At 41.3% G+C, this 27,910-nt stretch overlaps 1 protein-coding gene across 2 annotated transcripts; it reads right to left on the reverse strand.

The window, feature by feature from the left end:
- Positions 1-1,015: 1,015 nt before the first annotated feature.
- On the reverse strand, positions 1,016-25,294 carry RAD51D (RAD51 paralog D). Of its 2 annotated transcripts, none has more exons than XM_063456610.1 (11): positions 25,216-25,294; positions 14,290-14,391; positions 12,260-12,321; positions 11,388-11,506; positions 10,416-10,497; positions 7,129-7,263; positions 6,951-7,046; positions 5,325-5,415; positions 4,895-4,965; positions 3,066-3,224; positions 1,016-1,260 (listed from the first exon to the last, which is right to left on the reverse strand). In XM_063456610.1, the coding sequence occupies exons 2-11, from the start codon at positions 14,369-14,371 to the stop codon at positions 1,177-1,179; spliced, it is 981 nt and encodes a 326-aa protein (XP_063312680.1). In that variant the 5' UTR covers positions 14,372-14,391; positions 25,216-25,294; the 3' UTR covers positions 1,016-1,176. The 2 variants fall into 2 exon arrangements, with proteins under 2 accessions (XP_063312680.1, XP_063312674.1); XM_063456604.1 differs by having other exon boundaries at positions 14,290-14,394.
- Between the last annotated feature and the right edge of the window lie 2,616 nt (positions 25,295-27,910).

Genomic DNA, 27,910 nt, shown 5'->3' on the forward strand with positions numbered 1-27,910 from the left:
AGACATACATACAAAGACACATACACAAAAAAACACACATTATATTTAAGTCACCCTCCTGTTTCCTACCTTTAAGGTGCAGGAGGGTGACTTTCCCTGGGGTCCAGTGGTGGCTCAGGTGCATGGGAGTCAGAGTTCCCACTCTGACTCCCTCCTCCTCCTTCCTCCCGCGCGGCTCTCTGTATGCTGGGAGGAGTGACCGGGGAATCACTTCCTCCCAGCAGATTTGATGTCATCACAGGGGGCCCGGTCGCGCTGTTAAAGCGCCCAGCGCTGACCGGGCCCCCTCACAATCCACATCCATCGGGTGGCCCTGACAGCATGGGCCACCCGATGGACCCCTCCATATGCGGCCCCGGCGGTTTGCCGCCGGGGCCGCAAGTGGTGATGGCGGTACCCAGTCACAGTGGTACCGCCGGCTCGCGCCCGCCCGCCTGCCCAATTTATAAAAAAAAAATTGAAAATCCCTACCGCCCACCTGGAATCCTGAAACGCCCACTAGTGGGCGGTAGGGACCAGGTTGACGACCCATGAGTTAAGCGATGGAAACAAGTGTAGACTAGTCTAGACATCAGACTGAAAGTCAGATGTGAAACAGAACAAATTTAGAACACTCCAGGATTACTAAATAACTTTAACAATAATATAAAATTAATTAACTAGGAGAAATTAATTTAGCTTTCACTAGTTTTACGTAGGACATGTGGTTTATCATTTATAATTATCCAATTTAATGGCACTCATTTCATCGACCTCGGAAAGATAAAAGGCTTTGTTGATCCTTTTGTTCCCACGGGAATAGCTGTTGGAACAGCTCTTTTACTATGTGCTTCCTTGCACCACACATTTTCCAGGCTCCATACTACTACTGGGTGGGACAATATAAAACCCAGTAAGTTGCTAATGAAGAAAGAAACAAGAAATACTTAACACTTCTTGGAAGAAAAACAAATATTGTTTTACAAATTTAATGATACACACAGTGTATATAAGAAAGTAAATTTAACATATATTTTAACATTGCGTCTCATCGGTTTACAAAGTAAACACCCACAATCCATATTTTAGTCTTTGCAGTCTTTTCAATCAATTGTACAAGCCAGTAGTGCTTCAACTTCCATTTAACTGTGTAGACATTTACCATGGAATACAGTTTTTAATGTTCAAAGTGAGCTACTATAATGCAGAGGCAGAGACTGGCTTCATTTCGTCCAGTGTTCCAAAGCATCCGACCTGCACCTCTACTTGAAGATTAGTAGGCTGAAATATAAAAAGATTAGTTGCAAAAGGGGAAAACAATGAAGTTGTGCCATATATCCTCTAGACCAGGCTTCCCCAAACTCCGGCCCTCCACATGTTGCTGAACTACAACTCCCATGATTCTCAGCCTATTTCATTCATAGAATCATGGTAGTTGTAGTTCAGCAACATCTGGAGGGCCGGAGCTTGAGGAAGCCTGCTCTAGATGGTAAGCTCGTTTGAGCAGGGCTTATTGTTCCTGTGTCACTTTGTAATTATCTCATTTATTGTAAATTCACCCCCTCCCCCCTTTCACAATATTGTAAAGCGCTGTGGAATTATTTGGCGCTATATAAATACCAATAATAATATATGGATAAAGAAATAAACTGGCATCCACAGAGAAATCTTATATCATCTATATCATACTAAAAAGCATATAAGGTCTTCTTTTAAAAAACAAACAAAAAAAAACATTTGGGTTAACCATGTATACAGGAATATCAATTAATTGTAAGTTTTAAAGTTTAACCCCTTAAGGACACATAACATGTGTGACATGTCATGATTCCCTTTTATTCCAGAAGTTTGGTCCTTAAGGGGTTAAGAAAAGCTGTGGCTATCCATCATACCTGCCAACTGTCTTGTGTGACAGTCGTAATATTGGGTCTGTGTCCTACAATCCCGATATCTACATCTATTATACTGCTTTTGATGACATTGGTTTAAAAGAATACTTTAATCATCATAAAATCTACATTGTGCTGTAGTGGTTTTGGTGCCAGGAGTGCCCTAGCCATTGTGTCACACTGTTTTTTTAACAGTTCGACTTTTTACTTGGGATCTGCTGGGTGTCACTTCTCTCGGCCTCTCTGCATCTAGGAGAACCAGAAGCTCCTACTTAAAAGCTTCCATAAGCTAAGTTTGGCCTCCTCCAGGACATAGAACTTCCTGTTCTCAGGAAGAACTTCCTGTTCTCAGGAAGAACTTCCTGTTCTCAGGAAGAACTTCCTGTTCTCAGGAAGAACTTCCTGTTCTCAGGAAGAACTTCCTGTTCTCAGGAAGAACTTCCTGTTCTCAGGAAGAACTTCCTGTTCTCAGGAAGAACTTCCTGTTCTCAGGAAGAACTTCCTGTTCTCAGGAAGAACTTCCTGTTCTCAGGAAGAACTTCCTGTTCTCAGGAAGAACTTCCTGTTCTCAGGAAGAACTTCCTGTTCTCAGGAAGAACTTCCTGTTCTCAGGAAGAACTTCCTGTTCTCAGGAAGAACTTCCTGTTCTCAGGAAGAACTTCCTGTTCTCAGGAAGAACTTCCTGTTCTCAGGAAGAACTTCCTGTTCTCAGGAAGAACTTCCTGTTCTCAGGAAGAACTTCCTGTTCTCAGGAAGAACTTCCTGTTCTCAGGAAGAACTTCCTGTTCTCAGGAAGAACTTCCTGTTCTCAGGAAGAACTTCCTGTTCTCAGGAAGAACTTTCTGTTCTCAGGAAGAACTTCCTGTTCTCAGGAAGAACTTCCTGTTCTCCGGAAGAACTTCCTGTTCTCCGGAAGAACTTTCTGTTCTCAGGAAGAACTTTCTGTTCTCAGGAAGAACTTCCTGTTCTCAGGAAGAACTTCCTGTTCTCAGGAAGAACTTCCTGTTCTCAGGAAGAACTTCCTGTTCTCAGGAAGAACTTCCTGTTCTCAGGAAGAACTTCCTGTTCTCAGGAAGAACTTCCTGTTCTCCGGAAGAACTTCCTGTTCTCAGGAAGAACTTCCTGTTCTAAGCTCAGACATAGAACTTCCTATTCTCTGAAGACTTTAAAAAAAAAAAAAAAAAATAGTCACAGTACCAGCCGTGGTGACTTGATAAGGGACGCAATGCGATGTTCACTCTCCAAGCTACGTTCCGGCCTCTCCAACAAAATGCGAGTGCTGGGGACAAAGCTCCAAGAACGACCCAGGGCTGGCCGGATGCCATTAAATCCATCTTTAGTGACGTGATTTGTTGTCTGTATTCAAAACAATAACAAAAAGACATCAACTTCAACCAGATGTTCTGAAACAGTACTTATTCTGAAACACTGGGGTGATTTTCTATATATTTTTTGTTGTTGTTGCTGTCTCTGACAATGTTAAAAGCATAACATTACTAGACATAAAACCTTTAATAGTGTTTGTTGCCATTACAAATACAAGTATTTTTAAAGAACCCTTTATGAATTTTGACAAAATAGTGTAGACTGTTCATCTTGTGCAAACTTTCCTGTCTTAGTCTGGAGTTCTAGAAAGCACGTGATCATAGTATCCACTAAGAATTTCTGCAAGAGTGCATCACTTACTGATGAGGAGTGATTGCAGTTGAGATAAGTCAAAGACACTTGAATGTCTGGAGCATTTCTGTGTCCATGGCAATGTCAGCATCATTGCCCCTCGATGCTCTGGGTACTCTTGGGCATATGTGGAGAAATGCAGTACAAGTACATTTGCAGAATGTAAGCACTTGCGTGTACAGTATTGTAAGGGTTACATCTACATGTTTTGCTCTGACTATGCCAGTAAAGAAACAGAAGAGAGCAGAAACTGCACTCAATTCCTGAAACCAAAGGGTGCTTACTGAAGTAAGACCAGCAGATCCTCAGCATATGGAGTCCTGCGGTTTCAGGAATGAGTGTGGTCCCTTCTCTTTTCTGTGCTGCTGTTTTTTGATACAGTATATCTGCTTTGTCTCTGCACCCTGTGAGTGCCTGATGCTCCTTCTTCCATGTACCATATGCCAGTAAAGCCAGGCACATAATATAAATAAAAAAAAACTAAGTAAACATGCTACACAATAAGAGCAGATATAGACAATCACTTGTCAAGCTTGTCTTTTAGAACAGACAGGACTAGCTTGGAGAATATAGCATAGTATGTGCAGATTTGCAAAAATACGTAAGAAAATGCTCCAAATAAATTGTTTTATGTACCAACAACAAAAAGAAGTAAAGGTTACTTTTGAAATTTAGTAATTAAAGGGTTCTCCAACCCTTTTTTTACTATTACTTTATTTTGTATTTGTAATGCACTATTGCACACTAGTAACTACCTTTTTTGGGCAACACTCTATTTCTAATTGAAAAACCTGTAAAATAAGAATAAACTTTCCTCAAAGTTCTCCTCAATTCTTTCCACATTCTGTCCGTCGTCACATTGTGTAATTTCTTCCCTCTCTGAGGTCCAATCAAATGCTTCGCTATGAGAAGCATTTGATTGGTCCGATCATCAGGCCTAGAGCACATACGTACACTGTGAGCAGGAGGAGGAGAGAGAATGTTGGATGGACAAGTGTGGGCATTAAAAAACAAAAAAACTAAACAAAAAAAACAAATATTGGGAGGCAGGGAGGGATCTCAGAATGGCGAGAAGGAACATATAAGCTTCTCCTTGTAGGCGTGCTCACAGTGCTGAAGTCTTTTTCCAGTGTCCTGACAAAATACATAATTTTTGCATAGATTTAACATAAGGCTGTCCACAACAGAGTTTCGGTCTGCCTATGTCACGTGTGCCGGTGGTGCAACTAACCCATGGCGCAAAAGTGCAAATATCTCTGTATATGCAGCGTTTCAAGCAGAAATGCTCCACATACAGATTGTTTGCTCCACGACCACTTCCAAAGGTTACAGTTACAATGTAAACTCACTAGAACAGCTAGTTTGAAGTCATGTGCCAACATCTGTAATTCCTTCGCTAAATACATCATAATAGCCATGCCTAAAGAACAGAGCAAAGAAATGTAAAGCTTAGCAACACATCACATTCAAACACAATGATCAAATTGGTCCCTGTTTGTCTTTACAAAATTTATATTCGAAAGAATTTAAAAAAGGTAACTAAAACAAAGGGACATCAAGTGTAAATCACTGTCATTTGGAACTTCCCAATTATACCATATCAGACTTTGCTGACAATCACAGTTATCTACACATAATAGAATGAAACCGGTCAGATTTAGCCCGGAGTGCCTCTTTAACACTACATGGATTATGATAAAATATAATTTACTGATTTGAGATAAAGCCATACCCAGTTATTTTAATATATTTCTCATTTACTTACTTATCCTTACCTACCTTCTGTCTGTTTGCCTCCGAGTATTGGATAAATAACAGCACAGACAGAATCAATAATCACAAGTCGAAGTGGTTCCCCAGATCTCAAAAGCTGAAAACAGATAATGTAATTAATTATTTATGTGACTAATGTTTAAAATAAAAATTGATACTACCTAACAGTTAATACAAGATAATGTTTACTACACTGACTTTAAATCGGACATAACATTTTTGCAAGCAACATGAACAAACCGGATTTAGACATGTGTTGCTTTCAAAAAAAAAAAAAAAAAAAAATATATATATATATATATATATATATATATATATATATATATATATACACACACATACACATAAAGATTAAAGCATGCAACTTAATTTGACTCAAAATGAGTTACAGGGATGGAATAACATCGTATACAGTGCACTTATCCAGCAAGTGATACTAATCAATAATGTGCAATTGAAAATGGCTTTCAATGCTCATTACAAATACATTACACAAATCCACCACGCCATTATTTGTCTCTTACAACACCTTCATACCATACAGATTGCAGTGTCTTCATTCAGTGGTGAGTGTGTTTGTTTCAATGAACTTTGAATAACTTAGTATTTTAATAATAGGTTTGATAAATGACTGTCAATAACTGTCAATTCTGAGACTTTTTTCCCACTAACAAATTGGTATCTAAAATTATGCTATCCTTTAAAAAAATAATCTTTTCATAATCCCTGGGGCACACTGGGCAAGATATGTAAATTAGTTTAACCCCTGTTGTATAAATAGTGCATGCATGCGGAACCATTGAAGGAATGCCTGGACACAACTGACTTCCTATGGTATTTCTGTGTGCCCAAGGTGTCATGAAATACAACTGAAGTTAGTTTCTTTACTTACCTCTGCTGCTTTGTTCACCTCGGTTAATGTTGTAAAAGCACTTAATAGCGTGACAGAACAATGAACTGCTAAGGCCAATTGTTTGTAGCCTACAACAAATGTATGCTATAATAGAACATCAATAGTGCAATGGTAATGCTTCCAGGAGCTGGACTCTATGGCTTATATAGTATATAGTAGGGGAGGAAACCAACTTTAATGTAGATGTGGATGGCCAGAACCACTCAGTTGAGAATCGGAAAATACAATACACTATAAATATGACTTTTACAATGGCAATATCAATTCTGCCAACTTTGGAAGACAATTTATGGATTTTTGAAAAAAGGTGTTTTTAAATAAAACAGATTACATTCTGTAAGACTTGAAATTGTGGTTTAGTGAATGCGCTGGATTTTGTATGTTGTGTGAATACAATCGACCAGCGGTCTGTAAACTATACACAAAGCAGATATGTACTCTTCAGATAAATTAGTCATTAGCCTATTGACTGAATAACTACCCATTGGTTCTATAGCTTCCTACTAGTATAAATCTATTTTATTGATAATGCACTGATCCTTGTTTTGTTGTTTTTTGCTTATTTTGCCGGATATCCATTATTTTTTCATTCCTCTACTTTGTTTAAAAAACTGCTGTATTGTTTTTCAAGATACTTTCAACCAGGTGCCAAAACCTATCAAATATTAAAACTGGTTGTACATTGTGGACACTGACCACGTTTACAATATTCATCATACCTGTTGGGAAATGTTACATCTCAGATCCTGGAGTAAATCTAATAGTTTGTAGACATCAAAAACATGGATGATCTCGATCCTCTGTAGAGCGGCTATCTGTAAGACGCAATTAAGACATGAAATAAGAATTCAAAATATGACTTAGTCTTTCCCAAGTTGCATTGCTTGATAAGCTCACCTGATCAGCTTCCTTTTCGGTCCTGGACTGTACCAACTGCAACAGGCGGGAGGCTGTCAGTCCTCCTGTGGTATCTATATAAAGCACGCTCTGCTTCAGACCGTACGCCACATTGACTGCAATGCTATGGCACATCTGACACACAGACAAGATTGGTAATGTGCATGAACTTTAAAAAGTTACTTTTCAATCATTTTCCACTTGCATGTGGGAAAACGTTTGTTAAAAAAGAAAATTGCAGGTAATAGGAAATATTAACAAACGTCTGTATGTACATAAAAGCAGAAAGCACCACGAAAATCCGGGCATACTACACGCCAAACTACCGCGGCCTGGAGTACTTGTGGGGCGGAGAGAGCCTGGGAGACCCAAGCAACGATCATCTACAGGACCCCGACCAATCCCATGAGGAGATGGGGCGCAGATCACAAAGACCACACCAAGGTACTGCCACAGCACAGCCAGATATAAGGGCACTGCTCCAGAAACAAACCCCAGCCAAAATGGCGCCCGACCAGGGCTCAGACCCCCCACAGGCAGACACCTAACCTGCACAAACCACTCGGGGGGACACTCAGAGAACCCTACAGCCCATACAGATCACAACCACTAAACCCATACCCCCACAGGGAACAGCAGACCCAGCCACCAAGCAGGACCTGCAGCAGATGCAAACTATGCTGCAGGATATACAACGCCTGCTGGCAGCAGACCTACCTGCGCTCAAAATTAGCATGCAACAGATCACAGAAAAAGTGACAACCACTGAAAACCAAGTCAAAACAATACAGGGAGAAATCTCTACGCTACAAGACTCGCTCCACCAACTACAACACGACCAGCAACACTTAGCAATACAAGTGGCGGCGCAGGAGGATAAAAACCGGCGCAACCACATCAAAATTAGAGGCAAAGAGGATCTACCGCATTACGTGAGGCGACTCACACAATCATTACTCCCTACTGCAGTAACAAAGAAACTCGCCTTTGCAGGGATTTACCGCCTACCCACGCCTCCCAGAGCCGCAGCAACGCTAGCCGGAGACGTCATCGTCCGTTGCATCCTACTCCAAGACAAGGGGCACATCATGAGCGCAATCAGGGGTAAGACCCCGCTTGACTTCGAGGAAGCCCAACTGACTTTTTATCAGGACTTATCCAAGGCCACCCTCCAATGGAGAAAGTCGCTGACAGAACTAACCGGCCACCTACGCACAGCGGGGATACCATATAGATGGGGAAGCCCTCGCTCCTTGCTCATCACCCACCAGGGGACCACCCATAAACTCACCTCAGTGACTGAGGCCCCTACACTGCTTGCAAAATTGGGCCTACAAAACTTGCCCAACCCGGGCACTCCCCACGTCTGGAATCCAGATGTCTCGGAAACGTTTGTGCCAAGAGGGCAGAGAATGGACACGCAAGCCACCTGACGGACAGGGGGAGAGAGGTCTCTTACCCATGCCCGCTCAACGGCAATACCCATATGCCTTGCCTAACACAACCTGTATTCTCCCCACCTTCCCCGCAATACAATGCTGAAGTTTACGTTACTACCCGTTTACCGCAAGTTAGAGGAGATAGCCGGTGAGGACGCTGGCGCGATGCCTCATTACCAGACCACAAGCCATAGCCTAAGCCAAAACCTACCCCCCCCGACAGCCCCTAGGTTAGGGCCACCACCTCTCACGAGTGGTCTTCAGTGGAACTAGACGACCAGGCCACTTCAGAAAGTAGAAATGAGCACATGTACCACTCACCAGACTACCTGACCGACAAAACGACACCCAGTGCACCCACACGGGCCCTAGCACCACTACGCACCTCCACGCAACTACTTTCTAACACTTATAGGGTCACGCCTCCGACACTGACCCATGACCTAGGTGCCGCACCCGCAGACGAATTGCACGACTAAACCCCTATACGACCCCAACCTCTACCTAGGATCTTACGCATGTTATACTAAACAAAAAAAAAATTGTGCTAAAACTTATCAAATGCATTATTTACCCAATGTTAAAGCCTGTTACCCTCTCAAACAATGCATATGTTGCACCATGTATAAGTCTTGTGCACGCAAAAATAAAGAATTGAAAAAAAAAAAAGCAGAAAGCACCAATTAACTATAAAAGTCAGATAATTCAATTAAAAACATAAAGAAGCAATATGTGCAATTGACTAAACAGATAAAACAGAAGATCAACATAGCAACTCAGATCTAAAAAAATACAGGAATGAAAAAAATTAAAACACACTAGAGAAGGTAAATATTGGAAACCTCTTTAGACTATTGAAACCATCCAGAATGGGCAGAATTGGCAGCTGTAATAATGAAGTGTGAATTCTGCATTATATTTGCAGTTGAGGAGAGCTGGTCTCAGATTCCCTTTGGGAACCGCAGTTTTCATCAAACCCAAACACTTTGAGAAAAAAATGTAGGATGGAGCCAATGGACTCTTTGACTCCTAAAAATATGGGAAAAAAATTAAAACATCTGAGGACATTGCCACTTTCTAAAAGATTATTCTCACATGGTAAATGTACTTACTCTTCACTACATCCACAGATATCCTTCACTATAGCTAATTGAGTGCATCCATTTTTATAAAAAAATAAATAAAAGCAAACAGTTTTACAAGGTAGATAACATAATTTTAGTATTTTGCATTAGCTACAAAACATTTAAATATTACACAGTAACTTGTCATTTTAAAGAATAAGCATACAATATACGATAATTCCATCAGGTGCATTTATAGTTTGTTCATTGTGTATGTGCTTTTGATAGATTTTTGTTTGTTTGTTGGTAAAAAAAAAATAGTGCAGCAAAACTTAGAAAATATGTTTTACATGGATAATTTGTGCATACTGGTTTTCAGTGATTTTTTTTTGTATGTAGATTTTTCCTGTAAACTCCATAAAACATTAACCCCTTATAGAGTAATTTACAAAACTAGGAATTCTTTCAAAAGTGGAACATGGCTTTTACATATCACACCACTGTCAGAGTTTGGTGGGACTCTTCAAATTTAGGGTAATTCATGTGTAACAGTGAGCAGGGAAAGCCAGACAAGCATGGACGATAGGCTGGGTCGCCCCACTTGACTGATGGGCCTACACAATGTTTCTGCATCTAAATCCCCCATTGGTGGGAGGCATGCTCTCAGGTTGTAGGACCAGGAGTCTTCAAGTTAACAAAAACATGGATAGTTTCGTGGACAAACACCTGCTACCTAATATTTCTGCTAAATGGTTAAATAAAATGCACTTTAACCAAGACTAACCTGTGTCTTTCCATTGCCAGCTGCTCCTGTAATCTCTGTCACCTCCCCTGTGTATAATCCAGAATCCAATAGAAAGTCTAGCCTACGTATAGTAAGAAATATGCTGGCATTGTTTATAAAGTTAGAGAATTATACCTTAAATAAATTAAACAAGCAAAGACATGTATGTGTATAATGCTGCTTGTGTGTTTGCTGCAAGATGCTTTCCATTTTCAAACACCACACCAGTGTTGTTGGTGCAGAATGATAAGCAAGCCAAAGACGCATGGAAATGTAACAAGATTGACATGTAACAACCTGCACAATGATTCAGGGAAACATTGGTGATACCATAATATGGACAAGAGAGTATAAAAAACAAAAATTAGAGTGGAGGACATCACTAAACAAGCTGAGGTGTAATTTGAATGGAAGATAATCTTCAAAGCCTTTAAAGAACTTAAAGGACCACTATAGGCACCCAGACCACTTCAGCTCAATGAAGTGGTCTGGGTGCCAGGTTCATCTAGTGTTAACTCTACAGCTGTAAACAGAGAAACTGCTATGTTTACACTAGGGTTAATCCAGCCTCTAGCGGCTGTCTCACTGACAGTGAGAAAAATCACAGTGAGAAGACGCTGGATGTCCATAGGAAAGCATTGAGAAATGCTTTCCTATGGACTGTTTGAATGCGTGCGTGGCTCTTGCCGCGCATGCACATTCAGCGCTGACGTCAGGAGAGGGAGGAGAGTTCCCCAGCGCCGAGGGAGCCCGGTGCTGGAGAAAGGTAAGTGTTTAACCCCTTCAGCCCGGCAGGAGTGGGATCCTGAGGGTGTGGGGGACCTAAAGACCCTATAGTGCCAGGAAATTAGTTTGTTTTCCTGGCACTATAGTGGTCCTTTAATACTAGTAAACACCAAAGCAGACCGCTTTCCCCAAGCTGGAGCTGCATTTCTTTACATCTTAATTGTAATGTGAAAAAGGACCAATTACTTCTGGTTGCCTGTAGGAAGGATGGCAGTGGAGCCCTTCAGTTCTTCATACAAATCTGCAGCATTGGTGGGAAATGCCGAGTACCGAGCAAGCAGCACCCGTCTCACAGCTACCAAAGCCTACAGAGACAAAACAAAAACAAAGGATAAATACAATATGTATTTCACTTACATCAATCACCTGGCAGAGTATCTCAGCCGTCCACACTTCTTAGGGTTATAAAATATCATTATATAAGATAAAATTAGAGATGAAAAGAGACCCAAGGGCACACTGAAAATTAGAAAAACTCTTAAAGCAATCTTCATGGTAAAACATCTTCGTATTACTTAACTGCACACTAGCTAGATCCCTAGCTCCACATTTTTTTTCCTCCCCCCAATACCAGTAAGCGGTTAAAAAACACAGTAAAAACAAATACATTTTAAAAAATTTCTATGGGATATAGACAACTATGCTAACGCTAATGAGGGACCTGCAAGTTGGGTTGCAAACCCAGTCATAAGTAATTTCATTCATCAACAGCATGAATGTAGCTACTATCAGAAGCCTATATGCATGCAACCTGGAGAGTACTGGTATCTTGCAAAACCAATGTAAAGTTTTTTTCATAAACGAAGCTACTTGTGGACTAGTCTACAGCACACTGCTCAGATACCAATAAAACTCTGGGAAGCAATGACAGTACCAGAGCTCATTGAGAAGTCAGAACCTGCACAAAACGAGGGAGTGTGAAAGATGAGTGTCTTTTGCATTATTTCATTTTAAACATTTGCATTCTTTAATGGTTTAGTCTGCCAAGAAAACATCCAAGATAGTATTTGGATTGTAGCTTAAATTATTTCAAATGTAAATTCACATATAAATGTTACCTTGTATGACAGAGAACATTTCTGGGCCAATTCTTCTAAATCAGAAGCAACTAAATCAACCACTAAAATAAGAACAAAAAAGACAATGGGTTGGAGGGTTGGCATTGGACACCCCTGATGTAAGCATTTTCAATACAGTTACATCTTAAAGTAGTAAATCGAAAAGAGGAGTTTCCTATACAACTTATCTTTCAATGGTTAATAGCAGTTTACACAGGTAAGTCCATTGCATGGGAAAAAAGGAAAGGAGACAAGACAGTTACCTGAGCTCTCCCTCATATGCGTGCCCATCCTCCAAAACTGGTCTCTTGGTGGTTTTATCAGCAAGGACCCCATGTCACAGTGGTACTCTTGCATATATGAGATCTATCACAGACCTTCTAGCGAATGTGTAATGTGATGCCACAAGAATTTATTGAACATGTCATGATTACATGCCTGTTGCCATCAGAAATGGCAAGTGATGGCTGATGTGAAATTGCAAAATGTAGTGTTAGAAGCAGCTTCAGGATCCGCTATTTGCCAAAAATTAGGGAAGTTTCTGTCTGCTAACATCTTATTTGCACTAATTGCACTTTTGGTTTGTGAACACACGTTTTGTTTTACCTGCACCATTTGCCAAAAATCAGCCTATGAAAAGTTGTCCTTACTTTGGCTTATTACGTATTTTTATTAAAGAGTTAATCCAGCACTATGATCAATTAAGTGATTTGAAGTGGCCATGGTGTTTGGGATCTGTATGTGCAGAATTTTACTATGAAACACTGCACATATGGAGATTAACACCTCTGCTCTGCTGCCGTGCGTCATTAGCATGCACAGAACAAGAGTTTCAGGCTGGCTAATAACAAGTCCGTGCAAATTTGGTGTCTGATGTCCGCACACACATCATTACATCATAGAGCCAATGGTGACACGCCCCCACCCCACATGCTGCGCATGTCCTCACTTCAGACCATGCTCCCTCCTAATATCAGCAAAGAAAGATCAGGCTGCAGAAAGAATTCGGTCTCGGCGCTGAAATGGAGGTAAGTTTTTAGAATGTTTTTGTTTTTTTAATGAGGGTGCGGGCTAGGAAGGGTTTTTGGTTAGAGAATCTGTTTAAGTTGAAATGTTAATGAAATTGCAACAGTCTAAATGAGATGATTCTATCTTTAAAAAACAAACAACAAAAGTGACAGTACTGCAGTCACAATGAGTATACACACATACACCTGCTGCTATTGGCATTTAATTCCCAGAGCCAGTTTTACTTTGGTCTGGAGGTGGGAGCACCTGTTCTGGCTGTCAGAAAGACAGCCACTAGAAGTAGATTTAAGCCTGCAAGGTAGACAATGCAGTTTTTAAAATGTGTATTGTGTTTTCCAATTCCATTATATGGTTAAAATGACAGGACCACTGAACTCAGACCACGTCACTGAGATAAAGTGGTCCTGATGACTGCATTGTTCGTTTCTTTAATGTTAGAGTGTACCTTTAATATATTAGATGTGCATTTTTGGCGCTACACCCATTTCATTTTATTTGAATTGGTTATATGGTCTGGAGTCTCATGCCCTGTCCGTAGATTTAGTGCGGAAGCTACACTATTCCTTAGCAATAAAAAAAAATCATACCAGTAATGAAAGAATATGATAGACTGAAAGCAGACAGATGACACTTTAAGTAAGTCTTGGACACGCACTGCTGCTCAGGCTAATGCTTCATCATTAGCATGGGCAGCACATAGTGGATGGGCTCATGTCGACTCTAATTTAGCATTAAAACTGGTTTAACACTGAACATAGGATCAGCACTAGGAGACTCCAAACACCTTAACCACTTCAATGAGATGAAGCAGTTACAGTACCTAAAGTGTCCCTTTGTACATTGAAGTTGCAGGTGTCCACACCTGAAAATTTCAAGCCGACTCCAAGCTTTATGCACTGACAAAACCAGTGAGACATCTATAAAATCCGATATCCAGAATATAACAATAGTGAGAAGACATTTCATTGACAAACTGTTTTAGTTCACAAACCAGATGTTACCTGTTTTCACATTGTTCGTTTTTAGCGCTCCAATCATGTCAGCTGTTAATCCAGGACAAAGTCCCTCCCGCAAAATCACCATAGCTCCAGAAAGCTAAATTTCTCCTTAAAAAATATAGATATATAAAATGTGAAATGAAAGTGTCAATTAGTTTTTTTTTTATATAGGAAATATATATTTTTTTAAATATAAATATATAATATTAAACTATTTTACAGTTGAAATAAATCCGGTAAGTTCCTTAAGCAATTGGTTGGAGAACCCTCTAAACACTGCCAAATCCCAACTATCACAGACCCTTTAAGACCCCGCATATGTGGTAATTGTAACAGAACTGTCTGTATATGAATTACATTTATTTTCACTCCATTCGTGAATCAGTGCACTAAAAGCGGACACTTTTACGTGCAGGCACCGCTGAGCCTCCAATCTTCTCGCGCCAGTTATTTAACCGAACGCCGGCTTTCGGGACTTTGAATTATGTGAATGAGGGTACCCAGATAGCATGCCATGGAGCCTGTTCGGGTGATTAAAGACTTCGGCTCCATGGCAATTAAACTGTATTTGTGTGGTCTGAGCACTATTCTGTATTAATGTGCGCTCAGACCTGAGCTATCTGGGGATATGTTACATATTTGTCACATTGTATATTTTACAGTATTTCACGGTTTCATTTTCTCCACGTGTGTAATGGTGATTTGCCTCTGTCCTGGGAGATAATTGAGTTACTTCCCAATTATCTCCCGGACAGAGAGGGAGGAGTTGTGATGCATTGTGGGGATATTTTGTATCTGTGTGTCAGGATTTGCTATGTGTCTGTCCCTTGTCACAGTCTCCCATCTGGTCCCTTAGGGTAGTGTCCACCAGGAGGGAGACCTGCATAAATACTGGGCAGGTAGCCCTCAATAAACCAGAATCCTGTTTTACCCTCAATACGGAGCTTGGTCTCGTGATTGGGGGGGGATTTACTGTACGCGGTTTGAGACTGATTGCTGGGAATGTAAGCCGCTTGGATGCTGTGTCTGTTCGTCTGTTAGCAGTTATTCGTGAGATTACCGTTCGGGAGTTTGGAGTACTACTGGGTATACTGTTCGGGAGTTTGGAGCATTCCCTGGTTCCAGTTTGGGAGTTTGGGGTTCTACAGTAGCTGTACCTCCGCAAAAGGGAAGCTCTACTAAACGGCGGTTTAACCCCTTTATGTCGGGAGAGCCGTAACAGTAATAACCACTAAATTTCCCTCTTCCAAGATTACTTTCAAAAGCTTTACATGGCAGACCAGGATGATGACATCCAGGGCGCGGAACTCTTACATAAAGGATATCTAGACTAAGTATGATCAACAGGAAACCCTAAATTCTGCAATTACCGTATATTTCACTCCATAAGACGCACTTTTTTTCCCTCAAAAGTGAGGGGAAATGTATGTGCGTCTTATGGAGCGAATGTGTGGTACCTTGAGTCAAAACGCCGGAGTGCAGGGATGAAAAGTAGATCGTGCGGCAGAGAGAAGGCTCCAGGGGTTTCGGTATTGCATCTGTCCGGCGCCGTGTTTCTTCCCCGCTTGCTCGTAGCAAATGGTCTCGCCGGGATCTACCGCCACCTAGCTTCCCTCACTTCAACAGCAGTGGTCTCATGGGGATCTACCGCCACCAAGCTTTCCTCACTTCAACAGCAGTGGTCTCATCGGGATCTACCGCCACCAAGCTTTCCTCACTTCAACAGCACTGTTAGCAGTGATCAAAACCCACTGTATGTTTAATCAGCTATGGCTAATTATATTCCCACAACATGTTGTAATATGTTTGTAATGTATTACAACATATTACAACATGTAATAACATTATTAATATATATTGAATATAATATTAATTTTATTTAAATTGTCAGGGATCAGATTAATGGGGCAGTTCTCTGAAAAGTGCAAGTTGAATTTGCACATTTATTTTCCTTGTGGAATTTTATAGATCTTTCATGTGTGTAAGGAATGAATGACAGACAGGTAGCAAGTGCATTATATCAAATTACCGGTATCCTGGCAGCCAGGCATGTGCTCATTATGTGTTCCCGTTCCCATTAAACTGAATATTTCTTGATTAAAAAGGTCATGAGCAGGGCATTATATGTAGACCAGGTTACCGGGTAAATTCTGAAGTCTTTAGGCAAAGCATGTGATGGGTTCTGATATCACTTACGGTACTATGTTTGCTATGATGCCATTATTTAAAGGTACGGTCAGCACTCAGTGGTACACATTGGAGATACGGTACATTACTGACAGTTCTTTCATCCCTGTATTTTCTTGCAGAAACCTTCCCACATTCTACATACAAGGATGATCAAGCAGAAAAGACTAGCATATAAGATTCCTTTTAAACTAGAGGTAGTAAAGTATTCTGAAGAGCATGGAAACAGAGCAGCGGTGAGACATTTTGGGCCACCTCCACCAGGAGGATCAGCTGCAAAAAGTGGATAAAAGTAAGCACACTCTTCGTGTACATGCTGTAAAGTGGCTACAGTTAGACGTGTCCATGAAAGAATGGATCACAAATAACTGGAATAATGGCTTCTCAGTCTCTACAAAAATGATAATATATGAAGCCAAACGCATTGCTGCAGAGAAAGGCATTCACGATTTTATTGGATCACCATCGTGGTGCTACAGATTTATGAAGCGATGTGGCCTTGCTATGCGCACCAAAACTAGAATTGTGCAAAAAATGCCAAAAGAATATGAATCTAAGATTCTTTCTTTTCATAAATTTGTCATTGATGCTAGGAAGAAAAATTGGTATGAAATTGGACAGATTGGGAATATGGATGAAGTCCCGCTAACCTTTGATGTGCCATCTAATAGGACTGTTGATCTGAAAGGTGCCAAAACTATCACCGTGAAAACCTCCGGACATGAGAAAACCCATTACACTGTTGTGTTGTCTTGCTGTGCAGACGGCACCAAATTGCCACCCATTTTAATTTTCAAAAGGAAAACGTTTCCAAAAGAAGTGATTCCAAGAGGAGGAGTTGTTCATGTTCATGAGAAAGGATGGATGGATGAAAATGGAATGAGAGTATGGATTGAAAAAGTGTGGTCCAAACGTCTTGGAGGGCTTCAGAAAAAAACTGCCTTATTAGTACTTGACCAGTTTAGAGCACACATTAGTGAAACTACAAAAAAGTGCTTTAAATAAGTGAAGACTCATCTAGCTGTAATTCCTGGAGGTCTTACCAACCAGTTGCAACCTTTTGACGTTTCCATCAACAAACCATTTAAGGTCTTTATGCGAGAAGAGTGGAACAAATGGATGGCTGCTGGCAATCATGATCTGACACCTGCTGGACGAATGAAGAGGCCCACTATCACTCAAGTTTGTGAATGGGTGAAAACATCATGGCACTCTGTGAAGGAGGAAATCGTTGTCCAGTCATTCAAAAAATGTGGCATTAGCAATGCTTTGGATGGAAATGAAGATGATATCTTATATGAAGATAGCGAAGAAAGTGATGTCAGTGATTGTGAGCAACTGAGCTTCCTAAATTGTGACTCTAGCAATGATGAGTTCTTGGGGTTCACAGAAGACTAGAAGAGTACTCAAACCTTAAAGTCTCTCTTCATTTGTTAATGACAGTGATGATGGTTCTTAATGCCACTGTTGACTTAATGCCGCTGTTCACTTTACATGGTTGAAATATTATTCTGATATACTGGTAGTTTATTAAATAGTTTAGTACAACATTTGATTCAGAATATTTTTTTTTCTTGTTTTCCTCCTCTAAAAACTAGGTGTGTCTTATGGTCAAGTGCGTCTTATGGAGCAAAAAATACAGTACTTTACATAATGTTAAAAAGCTATAATCTACCCACATGAAAGGCTCCAGGACCCAATGGAGTTAGTTCAAAATATATTTAAAATTTAAAGGAACACCACTTTGTTCAAAGGAGGAGGAGATGGGGGTGGTTAGAACCATTCTGTTTCTCAACCCCAACAAAAATCATGATTAACTAGAATCACATAGACAGATCATTAAATCAATATATAAAAAGGGAGATGAAAGCAAACAGATTACAAAAAGAATTTGCACATATTTTTCATTTCAAACAATTATTTGGATGAGAATGGTGACAGCTGCAATTACATCTGTTCAATACTCTCCTGAGTCACCTCCTTTCCTCTTACGAAGTCTTGAAGCACATAAGGCATTTGAGCGAGTTGCCTGGCCACACCTGTTCCGGAGCCTGAAATATTGCTTTTCAGGAAAAACAGTTCTTTAACTAATTAAATATTTTTATAATTTTCGCAACAGAAGAATTTTAACCAATGGATTGGACTCTGGAGAGGTGATAATGTCCAGGGTGTGCTTGGAGATGTTGTTAAAGGGACACTATAGTCACCCAGACCACTTCAGCTCAATGAAGTGGTCTGGGTGCCAGGTCCCTCAGGTTTTAACCCTTCAGATGCAAACATAGCAGTTTCAGAGAAACTGCTATGTTTACATTTGGGGTTAATCCAGCCTCTAGTGGCTGTCTTCCGGACAGCCACTAGAGGTGCATCTGCGACGCTGGAGGCACATTCGCCTCCATCGCACAGAGCGTCCATAGGAAAGCATTGAGAAATGCTTTCCTATGAACACTTTGAATGCATGCGTGGCACTTGCCGCACATGCGCATTCGGCTCCGCTGATGTCGGACGGGGGAGGAGAGGTCACCAGCGCCGAGGGAGCCCGGCGCTGGATTAAGCTAAGTGGCTGAAGGCGTTTTAACCCCTTTGGCGCCACGGGAGGGGGACTCTGAGGGTGGGGGCACCCTCAGGGCACTACAGTGTCAGGAAAACCGCTTTGTTTTCCTGACACTATAGTGATCCTTTAATGTTAAACTAAGGCTTTGAAATACTATGTAACTAGCTTCATCTTACAGTGAATTGAAATGTAGGTTTTCTTTCTTTATCTAACTCTACAATCGCCTCAATAAAAAGTGTTTATTTATATATATAAACTCTAACTGTTGACAAATTAATCATTCTGTTTACAGTATATCTCATTAAAGCAATTATAAGGATGTGGATTACAGTGTAGGTAAGCATACAGTGTAGAGAGAGATTGCCTCTTTCCCGTAATGCCATATTTGGCAATGCACATTCACAATTAAGGGAACAAAACTGATTTGCACTAGATGCCAAACTGTGCTTTGCATGCAATACAAAGAAATACAAGAAATGTGACAATAAACAGGTTTTTAAAAATAAATATAAGGGCAACTTTTTATTACCTCTGAAGTTCCTTGTCAACATGAAAGAGGCTCACACGGCAGTAGAGCAAATTATTATTTCTTATGTCAATGCCAGCACTCAGATATCCATCCAGAGTATATGCTCTTAAAATATCCTCAGTCACTGACTATTCGATCTGTACTGAAAATCTATAGTGCTGCGCTGGACCATCCATGAAGAAAAATGCTACAGACTGGTTCTCTATCTCACTGAAATATGGTACAAAGAGGAATATTTATTAAAGTGAGAATTGTTGAAAATTCAAATTTAAGGCCAAAGTAGGCAAACTGGAAAAAGTCTCCACATCAGTTATGCTTCCAGTTTGGCTACTTCCACTTTAAACTTAAAATTCACTTTGAACTCCAGAAATTCTCACTTGGTAAAAACCTCTAAAAATGTTTTATGTTCGGCCATCTTATTTCTCCAACCTTGGTATTTTCATCTAAAATGTTCCATTCCTTTGTTATTGCTCCATAAATCCTGGTTTATTGAACAACTCTCTTTTACTCAATGCCTGTAGTAAGGCTGGCATTTTAAATATGTGATTTCAGAAATAAAAGCAGACATTTTGAGACATGTTTATTGTCATGCCAGTGTCATTGCTGTTCGTGTTTATGAAATAGAAAAGGAAGGTAATTTCCCGTGGCTAACATCCTTGAGCACTACCATTTAGGTGATTCTTAATTGGGAGCAACAATTATCTGTCTAACTAGTTTGCCTGAAACACACTAACGCTAGACATACAAACATTTCTTTCTAACGTTAACAGTGTTTCTCTACCTTTTTAGATTATTGGGACCTCCCCCATATAACTTAAATAAAGATGATTCAACAGCTAAATGCATCTATATGAGGAGGCTTCAGGGTCTTCATACAAAGACAAGATTGTAGGACCACAACAAGAAGTGCATCGAGAGGCTGCGTGAGTGTTGTCCCCACTAATCAGTGAAAAACTCTGACGATACTGTAGGTCCTTTAACAGTGTATATACTTTGTAATGATGGTTAATGCCAGATTAAGCTGTGTTGGCAGCACATAGCGATGATGTTAGCCATCATTCCCGATATCCAGAACATCCAAAGTACCCAGTCACCTGGGTACTTTTAGAGTTTATCTATTTCTCGCTGTAGACAAGTGCTGCCACGCAGTGGGTTATTTGTGAACTACAATCACAGCTAATTTTAGTAATATTTACTTTTGCATATCAAACGAATATAATTATAGGAATTCTGCGGGTACTATAACAACTTTATATCAATTAAAGTAGCACTATAGGGTCAGGAACACAAACAATGTATTTCCGACCTTATAGTGTTAAAACCACCATCTAGTCCTCTGCCCCCCTCTTGCCTCCCTAAATATAGTAAACTCTTACTTGTATTCAAGCCTAAAGCTGCTGGTTTTGTCCCGGTTTGCTTCAGAATAGCAAGCTGCACGCTGACATCATCAGAAGTGTTGTTCTAAGCCAATCACAATGCTTCCCCATAGGATTGGCTGAGACTGTGAAGGAGGCAGATCCAGCACAAGTCAAACACAGCCCTGGCCAATCAGCATCTCCTCATAGAGATGAATTGAATCAATGAATCTCTATGAGGAAAGTTCAGTGTCCACATGCAGAGGGAGGAGATACCAGGGCTCTATTACTTCAGGAACGCATGGGAACAGCGTTCCTGCACTTTTTTAACAGCAGGAACGCCATTCCCGTTATTAGTCCTGCAGAGCAGGGGGAGCACAAATCCGAATCCCCTGCCTGTGGACCGCTGGGGAGTCTGGGAGAAGAGCAGAGGAAGTCACTCCCCCTCTTCCTAACATCATCAGGAGAGGCCGGCCGACTCCACTGTCTGCAGGCTCCAGATCCTGTCCCACCCCTCCTGGCCCAAGGTAAGCCTCAGAAAGGGTTTTTTTTTTTCTATCTCCAGCCCCCTTCTTCAGTCCCTGTCTCCCTCGTTAGTCCCTGTCCCTTTTCTCAGTCCCTGTCCCTTTCCTCAGTCCCTGTCCCTTTCCTCAGTCCCTGCCCCCTTCCTCAGTCCCTGTCCCCTTCCTCAGTCCCTGTCCCCTTCCTCAGTCCCTGTCCCCTTCCTCAGTCCCTGCCCCGCTCCTCAGCCCCTGTCCCGCTCCTCAGTTCCTGTCCCCTTCCTCAGTCCCTGTCCCCTTCCTCAGTCCCTGTCCCCTTACTCAGTCCCTGTCCCCTTACTCAGTCCCTGCCCCGCTCCTCAGCCCCTGTCCCCTTCCTCAGTCCCTGCCCCGCTCCTCAGTCCCTGTCCCCTTCCTCAGTCCCTGTCCCCTTCCTCAGTCCCTGCCCCGCTCCTCAGCCCCTGTCCCCTTCCTCAGTCCCTGTCCCCTTCCTCAGTCCCTGCCCCGCTCCTCAGCCCCTGTCCCCTTCCTCAGTTCCTGTCCCCTTCCTCAGCCCCTGTCCCCTTCCTCAGCCCCTGTCCCCTTCCTCAGCCCCTGTCCCCTTCCTCAGCCCCTGTCCCCTTCCTCAGCCCCTGTCCCACTTGCATATGAGCGTATAATAATTTTTTTTGGGGGGGGGAGAGTGGATTGATCTTGGGTGAGTTCCCACACTTTTTTATCCAGGACTTGACCCCTGGGAGATACTGAATGTTGTGATTCAAACTAGGCAAGACTGAGATAGGAAGCAGCTATAGCAGCCATCTAAGGAGTGGCCAGTGAAGTTATCACTAGCTGTATTGTAAACACTGCATTTTCTCTGAAGTGAAGGATTCTACTCACCAGAACAAATGCAATAAGCTGTAGTTGTTCTGGTGACTCTAGTGTCCTTTTACGTTATTGCTGTGCCTGGAGGCCCTCGATGCATTCTTACCTTTAATTGTTAAATCATAGACGTGTCCCCAGGTGCTGGTCTCTCCATCTCATCTTTACGGTCTAACATGGAAACATTAGCACAAGTAATGAGGAGGCAGCAGTGATTAGCTGAGAAGGTCAGCTGATGCTCTCTGCCTAGCAAAATAAACTTAAAGCTTTGCTAGTGCTGGGCAGCCAGTGATAAGCAGAGGAAGCCAGTTTGGTGATCTTAGCCAATCATTGCCACCTCCTCACTGATTGTGCAAATGCTTTTGCATTAGTACACACATAATATGAGAAGAAGAGCACCATAACAGGAACATGGGGGCTCCTTTCTAGCAATGTTTGAGAACTGTTTAACACTTGAAGGTAAGAATGTGCCAGAGGCCTCAAGGCACCATGACAATTTAATTAAAGGACCACTATAGTGCCAGGAAAACTTGTCTTCCTGGCACTATAGTGCCCTGTGGACTAGAATTGGTCCGCAAGGATAAACGTAGGGGTAACTACGATCGTTTTTTGAGACAACGGGAAAGTTTCTGGATTTACCAACTCAAGACGCTTTACCCAAAAGGTCTCAATGAAGGCTTTTCCTTTGCTCCCTTCATTTAAGGTATTACTGAGCAAAACACTTTAAAACAAACATTCTCAATTTTGTAAATATTCTGGATATATATATATTTTCTCTCTCATAATTTGTTTAGTTTCTGGTTTGTACCATCTACCACATATGGAGTACTCCTTTATCTTTAGTGCTATCTAAATAAACTCTTTATGAATTTATTCCTCTGTATATTTGGAGTCTATCCCATTTCCCACTGTTATTTCACAGTTTATATGTACAGTTTTTATTCTTCATTGATCATCCTATTCGTCTCTTTGTTTTAATGCTTAAATCTGAGGTCCGTCTGAATGCCACTTTTTGGCACCTTTCATCCTCCATATTTACGGAGTGGTTTCACAGGCAACGTTTGGGTTAAATTACCCTTGACTATACATAGGCAGAAGCTTCCCATTTAAAATCTATATAAGGTATGATATACTACTATACCCCCTTTGTTTGCTTTTGTTTCTGTGTGTAAACCACTCATAAGTATAAGCTTCACGCTTTATTTGAAAGAGTCATAATATGTGATATCGTTATATGCATTGTCTCCTGATGCGATTACTATCACAAGTGGATGGTATCGCTGTATACATGGCTCCATATGTTCTACAGTGAGCCTTTGGTTAAAGTTTATCTATTTCATCCAGTAGACATATCTTTATTGCACATATTATGTCCTTATCCGACGAGGTTTCGGGCCAAACTCTCGCCACTTTGCGGGTTCTGCGAGGGTTAACAATCCTCTCGGATGCCTGACGATCTCCCCGCCCCTTATTTTCATAAAGCCATATGATTGGACAGTGACGATGATGTCACATTTGGGGGCAGCACCTCACATGCATTTAAAAAGAGGCGCCTTTTATTCCGCAACGGCTCTTGACAAAGGCGACTTGTTTCGCTGAAATGCGCGTTGAGTTATCCATTCAAAGCGGATGATTTTTAAATTTATTTGAGACCATTTTGGGGGTTTGACTAACTAATACTTCACTATTTTGGGTGCAACCAAATACTAGCTCTACTATAAACAAGATGCTAGGGACTCCTATCCCCAAATCTCATATAGCTGTTTAGGCATCTTGTTTCATACGAGTATAGCATTGTTATTTGGAAATTAAGCATTTTTTTCCTGTTTTGCCATAAATCTAATATGTGCTTCATGCACTGGATACAATTGATGGCGTTTATAGGAACCATTTTTTTTACTACCTAAAGTCTGAAGTTTTGCTACATGTATTGTATCTCTTCTCTCCTTGTACAAGTAATTTGTTACTATTATTGGCATATTCTGGCCAATGAGAGTATAGCATTTTCATTTGGTATTTAAGCACTTTTTCCGGTTTTGCCATAAATTTAATATGTGTTTCATGCACTGGATGCAATTGATGGCGTTTATAGGAACCATCTTTCTTACAACCTAAAGCTTGAAGTTTTGCTACATGTATTGTATCTCTTCTTTCCTTGTACAAGTAACTTGTTACAATTATTGGCATATTCTAGCCATATACATATTTATAGTTACTTGTTTCAAGTACATCTCTTGGATTAGTCAATACCCTACCCCATTAGGTCCTAGTTTTAATATATGTTTGTACGTTCACTTTGTTTTTTTCTCCCTCAAGAGGGATTATTAAAGAGTTTTTTGTTTTTTCCTTATAGGGTAATTGCAGAGCAGCCTTCCACATATAAGGATATAAGGTCTCTCTGGGAGGCAGTTTGTTGTTACTCTGCCACCCACTAGTCCTATTTCTTCTAAATATTAATATTAATAACGAACTGCTTTACTACAAGGAAGCATTTATTTAATTGTCTTGAGTACGTATACAAGAGCCTCTACTTGGAATTCTGGAAATATTCATAAACCAGCAGAATTTTAGTAGCATAGTTTATTACCCTGAACACCAGATATACATTAAAGTTGTTATTGTGCCTACTGACAAACTGAATTTGAGCCCTGGTGATGAAGTTTAAAGTTGACCTGTCTATAGTTAACCGAACTTTGTTTACTGGCTACATAATAATCCATTACAGCCATGCTTTAAAGAAAGGATTTTCGGACTATAGTTAGTTGGACTGGAATATTGGGAAATGTACTATAAAATAACTGGAGTTCCAAAGATAAGCCCTCAGTGGTTTAGTTTATTATTGCACACAGTAATAAAAATATACACTGCCTGAGACAACCCAGCGCAATCTACATAGTCCTGGCAGCGAAAAGGTTAAAGTACACAAATCCAGACGGGAGACCTTACCAATAAATGGAGCCTATTAGTGTAACAGGGAGATCTGTCCCAGGAAGCACACGCGAGGAACCGCTAGTTCCTGCCTTGCAGGGGGATATCACGTGACGGCTCGCAGGTCATGTGATCTCGCAGGTCACATGATATTATTGGGCTCCTGATATGAATGTGTTTAGGTTACAGTCATGGACAAAAATTCGAATTCGGAATGGGGGAGAACGTCCTGCACTCGGAGCTCTGATTTTAAGGATTAAAGGAAGGCGCAATATAGGATGATTGGTGAGGCAGCCACCTTTCTTTTGTTAGTAAGCCCTCGGTGGAGAGAATCGATAAAACCATGGCTGGGCTGTGGTCAAAGTTATTCTCGGGAGTCAGAGCAGTATATTGTCAAGTGCTAAGAGCCATGTATTTTATTCTGTTTTAACATGAGCTCGTGGTCTAAAAATGTAATTATTTTATATAAATATAATTTAATTATTTAGACTCTTACACCCACCCCCATCATGCAGAATCATTCTGCATCACACATAATTTTCTATAGCCCCTTCCCATCGGTCTGGCTCTGTTCACAGACCTACCTCAGGAGAACCACATCGGTGTATGGTATGCCATGTCCGCCCAGGCCTACCATATGGCGGGTGATGATAAGAAAAAGGCTTTCTATGGTGACTTATCGGACAGTGAAAGATGAGTGGTTGCATGCGTTCTGGAGATGGATATATGCATAACATAAAGAATTGGGGGGGAGATCTTATGGAAACTCTGAATAATGGAATAAAATGATTATCATTTGGAAAGTTGAGCCAAATATCCAACCATAAATTAAATATAGCAAGTCAAAGGATCTCTATGGTTTGGCAGTGCACACGCCATGCAAGTACATAGTGCGCCAATATTCAGAGTAGCTTTTGACGAGTCAATAACTTTTATTAATGGACCAATTTCAATGATATTACATACAATGAGTCCCTAACACAGGGCTCCACAAATCCCAAGTCACTACGGCGACCAGGAAATTTGTCGTAGTGTTTGTGATTTGTGAGCCTGTAAAGCCCCTGAGGTGACCGGCTGCCTGAGATTGGAGGCGGTTAGTTTGCTCATGCAGGACTGAGGTAGGCAGGCATGCGGACGTTCGGCTCATTAAGAGCTGAGGGAGACAGGTCGTGGGCCGCTGAATAAGTGTGGCGGCAAAGGAGCTATAATCTCCCTGCTCTGCTCCCTTGCACGCCCTTCAGTGATGCCAGGTTATGACGTCAGTCCGGCCCTGAATCACTAAACAGCGTTCCAGGGATCAAAGCAGGGAGATAACAGCGGCCATACTGGACCCCAGGGAAAACTGATCCACTCCAGCTCTTCCAAAGGTAGGGAGGCTGGATGGATTTAAAATAAAAGTAATGATTTGTGAGTGGTGTGTGTGTGTGAAATCAGTGTGTCTGTCAGTGAGTGTGTATGTTTAGGTGACCTGCCCCCCTCCAATCACTCAGGAAAGATGGTTTTACTCACCCATTTACCCATGCTGTGCTGGTGACGCCACGGCTGGTCCCACCTCCATGGCTGAGATCATCAGTCTTGTTGATCTCAGTCAATCCATGCTTCCCCATAGAAAAACATTGGAAGACTATTGCAAATGCACAGCAAAACGCCATGCTGCCCAAACAACTGACAAGGTATGGAAGATGACATCTTTTAAATGAGCTCCATTTGTCGTCTCGCAAAGTCGAGCTTTTCCGGTCGCATTGTTCATAACAGTTAATTTTTAAGGCTCTAGCTCTCAAATTTCTGCACGTTACTGTCATTGAACTGCTCAAGTGTACGCTGTTTGTTCGCGTTCACCCGCTCCTTCAAATATTCCCACAGGAAGTATTCAGGAGCTGAAAGTTTGGTCGAACATTGCAGCCAATTAATCTTGAAATGATCTGCTCACCGTTCAGTTGTTTTGGAAGATCCATTGTGGCTCTGCCAGAAACCACATTTCAGGACGATTTTCCACTACAGGATGTAAAACATTTTCAATCATATCCCAATGTCACACAAATAAAATTCCACTATTTTTACTTGTTTCTTCGTAAAATTACACATCTTCTGAGGGTAATATGTAATAATATAATCTGAACCTGCAAGTTATTTACCTGTCAAATACTACTCTGAATTTTGGCACATCCTGTACTACTGTGGACTCTGTTAAGCTCAGCTTGTTTATTGGGGGAGTTGTTTATAGCTGTGCTGATTGTACAGTAAGATATGGACAGGAAACTTATTTGAAGCATAATATATTCAAGGAACATACATTGTTGTGGTTCATTGAGTGTCCCTTTAAGATGATACAGTAAGTCTTTGTTACTTCATTAATATACATTTTAAAATGTCACACATCGGGGGCGGAGCTAAGCGCCATGCTGAAAGGTCGCACTGGAGATGAGCTCCATGCAACAAACGCTCCTAAGTAGCCAAAAACGGGAGAAAAAGCTTACCGAATCGACGGGGGGGCAACCCGAAGTAGGGTGACCCTACACTTAAGAGCCAAGAGCTAAGCATTCCGACCGATATCGGAGGCTCCTACTCGGGGATAGCCCTGAGGCCTATCCGGACAAAATAAGAGATCGCAGCAACTCACCTGGAGGTCTCCCCGACATACTTCCTCCCACCCCCCTGCCGGAGAGGGATATCCCGGCACCTGAAGCCTGACGAAGCGAAGACTAAAACATAG

Source organism: Pelobates fuscus, chromosome 1, assembly GCF_036172605.1.
Source record: "Pelobates fuscus isolate aPelFus1 chromosome 1, aPelFus1.pri, whole genome shotgun sequence".
NCBI lineage: Eukaryota > Metazoa > Chordata > Amphibia > Anura > Pelobatidae > Pelobates > Pelobates fuscus.